Source organism: Arachis hypogaea, chromosome 11, assembly GCF_003086295.3.
Source record: "Arachis hypogaea cultivar Tifrunner chromosome 11, arahy.Tifrunner.gnm2.J5K5, whole genome shotgun sequence".
NCBI lineage: Eukaryota > Viridiplantae > Streptophyta > Magnoliopsida > Fabales > Fabaceae > Arachis > Arachis hypogaea.
Window position 1 is genome coordinate 126379092 of NC_092046.1, and position 10679 is coordinate 126389770.

General features: G+C 35.3%; 1 protein-coding gene across 1 annotated transcript; it reads left to right on the top strand.

Annotated features, from left to right (window-relative positions):
• Nucleotides 1-9414: 9414 nt before the first annotated feature.
• LOC140176196 (uncharacterized) lies at nt 9415-10125 on the top strand. Its single transcript, XM_072206100.1, has one exon. It carries the CDS (start codon nt 9415-9417, stop codon nt 10123-10125), a length of 711 nt encoding a protein of 236 aa, XP_072062201.1.
• Nucleotides 10126-10679: the final 554 nt, after the last annotated feature.

Here is a 10679-nt window from a genome sequence, read left to right on the forward strand (position 1 = left end):
CATCTCTTATGGTCAAATTAAAAGAAGTTATATATCAATTTTTAGGATTCTTGTTCTTCTTCACCAGAGTCTTCTCCATCACACTGTGAAGTTTATCATGTAAAACTTCATCTTGTCTTTGTCTTCATTTTTTAGCTTCTTTTCCTTCATCATGCCACATTTTAGCTAGAGATTTCAACTATTTTTATGACTTCTACATAATTTATTTTGAGCCATTTGATATCAATGACCCATTTACTTTATGATCCACGACTCGTCTTTTTTCCTTATTTGCATTTGAGTTTCTGAAAAAGTTTCCAACTTTGATAAGTGATGGCCTCCCCATTTGTTTGGTATTTTAGTCTCCTGTCGAATGTAAACTATTTGAAGCTTTTATTTTTTGCTTGAGGATTTCACCTCAATTGATGGTTCCAACTTTGAATCTTATTGCTTTGACTTGGTTTTTTTTTTTAAGAAAAAAAAAAGTAAATACATATTGTTGTGTTTGATAACTTTCTATACTTTGTGAAAAAATCTTGTTATACCAAGTTGTTGTTTACTTTAGCATTATAAAGATGATATATTGAATAATTCAGGAGAAGTTTGACTCCTACATCATTACTTGAGGGAGCTCAGTGATTTCAAATTTATAATTGGTCAGATTTGCTATTAATAGATTAGGGTTGGAATTTTGATTCATCTAAAATTGTTTTATGTTGTGTAACTTGTATCTTTAATTTCATGATTTCAATTTTTTTCTATTTCCCAATTAAAGAAGAAACATGATCAATACTCAAATAAAAATGGTCAAATGGATATTTTTTTTTTTTTTTGGAAAAGGGGAGGAGAGTATGTGATTGCAAGAAGCTAATAAGGTAAGTATAAAAAGATTATAATTAGGCTATCAAGTTGATGAGGAATTAAAGGAACAATAATGGATCTTGAGAGATTAATATGTCTTTGGCTAATAGATTAGAATATTTTGGGAGTAAAAGAAAATGAGGAAGAACTTTCAAATAGTTCTAGATGCTTATCATACATACATAGAAGACGTTTTTTAATCAAATAATACAATTTATTCTCGTCTGTTTATTGATCATTCTCCTGACCTATGCATTCAAAAAAAAAAAATCAACAAAACAAATTAAAACTTCTTTTTATAAGGAAAATATATGTTTAAACATTTGCTTAAAGTTTTAATCTTATTTTGTATATTTCTCTTCTATTCAATATTTGATGATTACATTCTTCTCTTAAGAAATTAATTTTTTTGAATGACTAATTTTGTTATTTGTGTTTATTAAAAAGATATCCCAAACTATCATTTATCAGTGTAATCTTTTCATTTCCATTATCTTATTTCTTATTTTGATTATTCTAAATTCTAATTATCCTATTTCTTATTTTGAATATTGTTATTATTGTTATATTTTGTTGTTTTGTTTTATGTTTATTCTGAGTTTGGAAGTGCTTAGTTGCCAATCTTTGATCACATGTACCTTATGTTTATGTTTTTTTTTAATCAAAGAAGTATTACTAATAGTGAGATTGGAAAAAAGATAAATGTAAATAATCTTTTTTTTTTTGTGATTCTCCTACTAACTAATTGAAATTTATGAAGCCGCCTGATTTCAGTTTATCACTTGCGGATGCTGGATATATATGTACTTTTATCATCATATCGATTATGTTCATGAATTTGGTCATGTTGTTGTAGGCACTAGGTCAATTGTCTTTGCTTATTGTCATTCTAATTGAAGTTTCAAGCTAAAACATAGTTTATGACGAGACTACAAATCTTATTTATAGATGAACTATTTTATTGTTTGGATATGTTCTTTTTTTTTTTTAACTCTTTAATTGCAATATGATAAGTTGATTGGATCTGAAACTGTGATATAAAATCTCTTTCCATCATATTGTAGGATTTTCATTATATTCTAAATCTATGATGCCAAAACTTGTGATGTCAAAACTAGGGAGCAATAATAAGTGATGATGTTTTGCTTTGCTAGATACATGTTCCATTTAGGTTTTTGATTCTTTTTTCTTTGTACAAAGTTTGAGCCTTTTTTTTGTCAATCATGTTGTTTGATTATGCTATCAATTTTTTTTTTACATTCACCAAGTGAACTTTTCAGTAGCTCAATTTTGCTTTGTCTTTTATTTATGGAGGCAAATTATGGTTTGTTGATTATATAGTATGTCATTAGTTACCTAATGTTATTTTTTTTTGAAGAATTATATATTTAATTTATTTTGATTATGAAAAAAGTTTGGTAATAAAAAATTTTCAGCCATAATTATGGAAAAAAATTTTTTACTTTATTTATATAACTTAACAACAGTTTTATTTTTTATCTCACTCTCCTATCAATCCACTTATCATATTCTTATCAGCCCCGACCCATTTATTAATGATATTAATTATAATATCATATCCCTTTTATAATCAATACTTAATATTTTCTTTTATAATTTGATTTTTATATTTAAGAAAACAATAAAAACTAATAATAATTATAAAGAACGGTATTGATAATTTGTATTAAATGAGTTAATTGTAATTGATTCTTTGTTTCCGTTAAGTCATTTATCATCATTTAATCGAGATGCGAAACCTGAAAGCTACCATAATATGGTTTTGTTTCCGTTCATTCAATTACTTTCATTCAAAAATCACAACTCTAATACCATTGCAAGTACAATTAGGATAGGCCAATGAATTTTACAAGAAATCGCCTTTATCATTACAAATAGTATGACATTTGAATTCATCCGATGAGAGTGTTGCTAGTCAACCAATTTTTGAGAATATGAAAAATCACACTAGTTTTGATGAGGTATGATAATAAACTAATTTTTTTTGTGTGCTTTTATGTGCATTTATAATTATACTGTACTAATTAAGTTCATACACATAACATTCATAAGTTTATATACATAACATCCATAATTACATACGACTAACATCTAAAAAATAAATTCATGTTTATTAGATATTACATCCATACACATATCATTTTTTAGTTACTGCATAAGTAACACCAAATTAACACAAATATTTTTAAATTTTATCATAATTGAATTTGAAAAAATGTCAAATTTTTAAATTAATTTATTCTATTGATAAATTTACTCATAATATCCATATTTTCATATTAATAATAACATCTATAATTTTGTACTGATAATATTCATAATTTCATACATATGATGTCTATAATTAATAAATTTTTATAATTAATATTACCAAATTTTAAACTATGCCTCTTATTGTATTTTTTAAATTATCTCATATGTGCACTAATTGTAAGACCCAAAACCTTTGAAAAAGGGCTATCATTAGCTAATTTCAAATTCAGTATGTCTGTAGCTTTAATTTCAGAAATTTCTCTATTAAAAAAATTAAAGTAAGTTTTGATTTATTGAATTTGAAATAAATTGAGATTATTATCCAATTTTACAATTATTGGATTACTTCCTTTATTTGCATTATAAAGTTGGTAGTTATGAAATAATACGAATTTTATATATGATTCGGATTAAATAATTAGTATTTTAAATGTTAATACTACTGTTTTGGAAAAATAGAGAAATTTAATATATTATTTCTAATTATTTGATTTGGGCATTTCATTGAAAATAATTTGTAAAATTGGTGAGCAAATAGTATTTTCTATATACTAGTGTTGGATTTGATTTGGATTTCAATTATTATATTATTCCCAAGTTTATTTGAAATTACTAAAATGCCCCTAACCCTAATTTTTGAAAACGAAACCCTAACCCTAAAACCCTACCAGGTTACCCGTTGCTTCCCCCCATGCCCCAGTAGCCAAACACACACAGTTTCCCCAACTAAATGAAAGAAAGAAAGAATGGGTTAGGAGGAAACGGGAAGAGAGGCAGAGAGGAAGAGATACGGGGGAAAAAGGGAGATCGGGAAGGAGGGGACTGCGTGCAGTCGTCAGTGCCGCGCCACTGCTCCGTCGTTGTCGCGCCATACCACCACCGCAGTAGAAGGGCCGAGGAGAGAGAGAGTGACGCATTCGAAGAGAGGAGAAGGGAGAGGATGCCGCGCTGCCACCGCCGCCGTTTGGTCCAGCCACGAGCTGCTGTCGGAATCGTGCGAGGAGGAGCGCGACATACTGCGCGGAGTTGCGCCGCCGTGTGTTGTCGCCGTCGTCTCGGACTACTGCCGCCAGAGCCGCCACGAAGGAGAGCAAGAGGCAGAGAGCTCGCGGTGGGGGAAGGGCCAGGCGCCGCTGTGCTATGGAACAGAGTGAGCCGCGCCGGCGCTGTTGGGGTCTCACCGCCGCCAGAGAAGGGTCCAGGCCGCCGCTAATGGAACTAGCCGAAACTGTTTCGGGGTTTTGCCACTCATTCAAATCCTGCTCTATTTTGGTTAGTGCCGTCATCATTGTTCTGGCCGCCGGAGAACTCTGCCGTTGATCCACTGGAGCTTCTGGCCGAGCCTCAACCGCCGGAAACGCCGCTGCCGCCACCGAACTCCACTGCCGATAAGGCTTTTAAGTTGAGTTTCCCTTCTGTTGAGTTTCCTGGAACTTCATCGTCACTGCGTGTGGTTCAGATCGCCGCTGCTGCTTGGGGCTGACTACCGGGTTGCCGCCGAACCGGTTCGAAGACCGCCGCTGTTTCGGTTCAACCGTTCCTTCTTCGGTTCGGTAAGCGTTTCGATTTGAAAGCCCTTTAGTTGCTGTTCTGTTATCATACGCTGAGGTTTGTGGCGTTAATTGCTATACGATTGAGTTTTCGTTGTTGTATGTTGCGATTAGAGTTGTTGAGGCCGTTGCGAAAGTGGCTTGGAACCGAGGTTTTGGCTGCCGGGATTTTGATTATTGACCTCGGGTCGAGGCAAAAAGGATTCTGTGATGAGTTTGGGCTATGGTTTTGCGTTCTGAGGTAGGGACGCTTTCCAAAAACTATATTTTATATGTTGGAATTATTACATATGGATACTGTTGTGAGACAATTTTGTATTTGGTGATGATATCAGCCTTATGTATTATTGATTGTCTCAAATGATTATGAATGTTTGCTTGGCTGGATTGTTGTGTGTTTTTATGAAATGCAATGTTTTGAAGTTGATTCTTTAAAGGTCTGAAATATGAGTTTAATCCGTTGAGGATTGATTTGAATTGAGTTAATTAGTTTGATGACGTGAAAATTCGAATGCACTTTTGAATTCAGCCTGGTTTACTTTAATTGACTTGATCTTGGACAAATGATTTGTTACTGAATCGTTTCTTTAAAGCTTTGGAAATGAGTTAAATCGGTTGATATTGAGTTGACTTTGAAATGGTTTTCTTGAGATATGCCACTGAGGCGACTGTTGGATTTAGCTTGCTTTAAATTGATTTCTGGTTTGAGCTATTGAAAAGGAATGAGAAACAGTTTAGTTGGGACCCGAACCGGGTGGCAAAAGTCCAAGTTTTAGGGGAGGTGCTGCCGAAAATTCTACAAAATCCCAGTCTTGTTTAAAAAGTTATTTAAAAAGGATTGGATTTGAGAAGTTGTATTATTTGATTTATTAAGAGAATATTTATATTTTCAAGCTTAATTTATTTAGTGAACTTTATGCCTTGAGTTTGACTTATTTAGAAATGAACTATTTTTACCGTTTGAATCACTGAAGGAAAGAATGATGCTCTAATATTGATTTTAATATAAAAAGGAGCTTTTAGTGATTTCAAAGGAATCTAGTCTTTTGATTGAGTAATTAAGTTTGAGGCATTTTGGAAGAGTTAGAAAAATAGATTCCAAAAAGAAACCTGAAAGTGGTTTGATTCAAATGAACCGGTTCCTTTTCAAATGAGTTGATTTTTGGACTGGGTTGGAACTTGTGATTTTGTATGGTCGGTTTCATAATAAATTCAGTTTTATTTACTTGAACCGAGAATCCATGATTTTAAGAGTTTCAATGAATTTTAAGAAATTGATATAGGTTGACCTTCCCTAAAAACTTGAGACTCTGCCGAGAAACTTTTGTTATGAAATTCCATTGTTGTATGGGTGATTTTGAATACTTTGAAATAAATCCTTAACTTGCCATGGTTTTGGAAGTTTTGGAAAGAGAATGCCGAGAGTGGCTTTGTTTTAAAAAGGGAACTCACTTTGAGTAAATTTGGCTTATGAGCCTGAGATGATTTGAGAAACGAGATTTCTAAAGCCAAGGCTGAAAAGAGTTGAAACTTGATTTCAAAGTGAAGCGATTTGAGAAAAAGTGATTTATGGCTTAAATGCCGGTTTTATGAATTTGATGATGTTGGATGGTGGAAGTGCTATTTTGTTATGGGCCGGAATGGCTGTGTATGATTATGAATATTGGCTGGTTCTGGATTGAACCGTGAGCCGGAATGGCTGTGTATGATATTGATTTATGGCTGATTGCCGAATGAGTTATGGGCCGTATGGCTGACTATGAATTATGAATTTAAGCCGGATGGCTGAGATGGATGTTGATCCATGGCTGGGACTGAATGAATATATGCTTGAGATACCTGGGTAGTAGCAAGGGTTGTGGTTCATCCCACTTGCTCCAGGTTAGAGACTGTGACGCCTGGATAGTAGCGGTAGTAGTGGTGATTCCACTCGCTCCAGGTTGAGCTTTTAAACACCCGCCTAGGTAGTAGCCGCAGTAGTGGTTATTCCACTAGCTCTGGGTTGAGCGGGTAGTAGCAATGGGGTTGTAGCTCAAACCTACTTGCTCCGCGATGGGTGTTTCTATCCATGGTTAGCTACCAGGACGTGTCGGGTTGGCTATATAACCGACAGATGATATCATCAGCCACTAGGGACAAGCATGCATCATATACATTTATGTGACATTATTTGGGTGTACATATTATACTTGGTTTGCCTATGTGATTAATTGCTAACTGTTCTACTTGCAATAACTGTTTGTTTGTGCTTGCATCTTCCTATTTGTGTTTGCTATTGGGACTCTATTGAACTGTGGTGATTGGTTGTTGTTGGATTGTTTGGGCCTAGGGCCGTGGTTGGAATGAGATGAACTGATGGTTGATTTCGGTTTTGTGTTTCTGGTTTGGAATAAAATATGAAAGGCTATTTTGGTTCCGCATAGATAAACCGTTTTGAAAGGCTTTTGAGTTTTTAAAAATTGAACAGTTCTTCTTTCAGAAAAGATTTTTGACTTTACTTTTATTGTAAACCGTTGTTTTTGAAAAGAGGCATAAGTCAGTTATTAATCACTGGTACGATTTATCTTCACGTATTCTATTATAGTAATTCCCAAAAATCCTCTACTGAGAACCCTTTCGAGGATGATGTTCTCACCCCCCTACATTTTTCCCCTTTCAGGATATGGGCGCAGAAGTTACGAAGAGTTTATTTAGTTGTTGTTGAGATGCTCTGTATTGTTTTAGTTATGGTTTATTGAACCCTCGCCATTATCTTGATATATTCTTTAAGAGGGATAGGAATTGTATTGGATAATGATTGTAATATTATATATGTATATATATGGATGTACTCTTTATGAGTTTTGTAAGTTGTATGGTATCTATGGATGTATGTTATCGGAAGAAAGTATTTTGGGAGCGGTTTCACAGTTTAAAGTTTTAAACAGGCTCATATTTTAATATTAAATAGTATAAGTGTTGTCGTAATGTCCGAGCTATCAGAGAAGCGCAGCCGGAAGTGTGAACTTTGGTAGTTAGGGTGTTACACTAATAAGTCATGATTTTAATTATTTTAATATTTTTTATTTAATATTCATATGTATGCTTATTTATTGATTTTAATATGACGAGTTAATAATTTTTTAAAAAATTTATTTTTTAATTTTTGTTTATATTTTATATTTTATTTTTTATTTTCTAATAGTTTATATGTAAAATATGAGTTGTATAGTAGAAGTTGTTAAAATTTTTTAATTTAACCTCCGTAATTTTTGTTGAGAAATTGCATTTTAATGGGTAATAATGTGATTGAGGGATGTTAGGGATTTGATTTGGGAGAAACTGAAATTAATTTTGAAAAAAAAACATTAATGACTTTAAGTACGCATAAAAAGGTGAGAGTACGAGGAGTACGTACTCTTTTAAATTGCTCTATTAGGGTTTTTTAGTGCCCTGTTAGGGTTTCTTAACGGAGTTTCTACTGCCGTTAAGGCTACATTGTCAACGTCAATTAAATCTCAATACAAGTCTACATAATCTGCATGGCTGAGACAACGAGGGATGAAGGTTAGACCAAAGAAGACAATCGGAAAGGAGGTAGGAATGTGATTCTACTGGAAGAGGCAGACATATCAAAAGGTATTAACGCTTGCTCCAATAGTCTCTATGGCAGACTCTTTGCTTCCAAAACTTTCTCAGTTGGAACCATGGAGAATGCTTTAAAGGCTATATGGGGAAACCTGGAAGGATTTAGCGTGAGTGACAAAGGGGATAATTCCTTCCAATTCTTTTTTAATAAAGAAGTGGATGTCTTGCGTGTTGAACGTGGTTCTCCATGTCTATTCAAAGATTATGTGCTCCATGTCAAGAGATGGAAGGAAATATGATGAAGAGATTATTTCTAATTTTCCAGTTGGGTTCAATTTTGGGATTTGCCAGAATCGTTTAAAACCCTCGAAGTTGGACGTAAATTGGGAGAGAAATTGGGCACAGTGTTGGAGGTAGGTAAATTTTAGATGTGAGGCAGAGAAACTAGAATTGTGAAGGCCAAAATCAATATTGATGCTGCCAAGCAAGTGAGAGATCAGTTAATGGTGACAGGACCTAATAAAAAGGAGGTAGAAGTGGCACTGCGCTATGAGAGACTTGGAAAGTTCTGTACTTATTGCGCAAAATTGAGGCACGAGGGTGAAAAACTGCATGATCTGCTGAATGACACAGAGAGTGATATGGTAAAAGAGGATGACATTGGCAAATGGGTTAAAGCCAGCCAAGTGAGAACGGGAATCAACTCTGAAGGAGAAAGAACATTCAACAACTCAACCCAAAATCATAATAAGGCCACTCAACGTAAGAAAAAACCGGTCTTAAACGGCTTATTGGAAGAATTTGCAGGGATGTCAATGCAAGAAGGGAAACAAAGTTTGAAATCACAAGAAACTGGTAACAGGGCAGCACCTGAGTCACCTCAATCAGCCAATTCTAGAACAGAATGCATGGAGGTTATCATAGCTGGTCAGTCCAATACCAAGGAGGATGAAGGATAGCTTATGCAATTCGCTATTGGGCAATGTCTTACCACAGAGAAAGGTAGGAAGTGGAAAAGGTTAGCAAGACAAGGTGCTGCAGAGTCAGATACTAAAAATGAACCCAAAAGAAGGTTGATGAGTGGTATAGCTGAAGGATCTACAAAGAAAGCAAGAACAGAGGATGAAGATGCAGTTGAACAGATGATGGAGGGTGCCAGCCTACAAATGGTACCCAAGGCGCTATGAGAACTATAGTTTGGAATTGTCGGGGTTTGGGGAGACCCCTGACAATTCACACCTTAAAAGGGATCTGTAAATCCCACTCCCCCGAGATTGTGTTTATAAGTGAAACAAAGAACCAATCTCGTCAGGTGGAAGCAAAACTTCAGGTATACGGCTACGAAAATTGGCATATTGTTAACCCGGCAGAAGTGGCAGGAGGACTTGTGCTAGCTTGGAAGGACAGTATCAGTGTTCAAATTATTAGCAGTGGAGAATTCTTTGTGGCAGCCGAAATTAAGAAAGTCGGAAGCAGTGAGGTATGGGCGTTCATTGGTGTCCATTTGAGTTGTTCAGAACAAATTCGATCCTTACAGTTTGAGGAGCTTACAACAATGAGCCAACACCTGGAAGGAAAAGTGGTAATAGCAGGCGATTTTAATGCTATAACAAGCCAAGCCAAAAAGGAGGGTGGAGGCCAAAAATCAGCAACCACCATTGCAACATTCACTAATTTTATTGACAGTAACGAATTAGTGGATATTGGAATGGTGGGGTGCCCTTTCACGTGGACAAATCGAAGACAAGGAGAAGATTTAGTGAAGGAGAGGCTTGACCGCTATTTAGTTAGGATGGAATGGAAGTTGAAGTTTGCGAATGCAATGGTGCACAGGCTCACAGAGTCAGGCTCGGATCATGCTCCAATTTTGATGGAAATCGAACCTCAATCCTGACATAGTAAAGGGCGGTTTAAATACTAGGAACATTGGTGTGGAGAAGAGGATGTCAAGAGAATTGTCAGTGAAGTGTGGAGAATGGAAGTTGTAGGCTCGGCTATGTTCTCCTTGGCTCAAAAGTTGAAAGTTTGCAGACATAGACTAGTTCAATGGTAGAAAACTCACAAAGCAAACTCCCGGAAAGAAATTGAGGACCTTCAAGCTAAACTAGAGGAGTTGCGGGCGGCTGAAATCAATGGGGAGAAGAGGTTACCAGTTTGGAGGAGAAGTTGGAGCTGGCATATTTGAAAGAAGAAAGCTATTGGCGAGAAAAATCTAGAGTCAAGTGGCTAAAAGAAGGAGATCAGAACACTAGATTCTTTCACCAGAAATTTCAATCAAGGATGCGAAGGAACAGAATTTGGAGATTAGTGGGGAGGGACAATGAGATTGCATCGAAACCGGAGGATATTGCAAAGGTAGCTGAAGACTACTTTTGCGATATTTTTACTTCTTCTTGTTCGGCTGATCCGAATCCATACTTAGAGGATTTGGACTTCCATGAACCATAG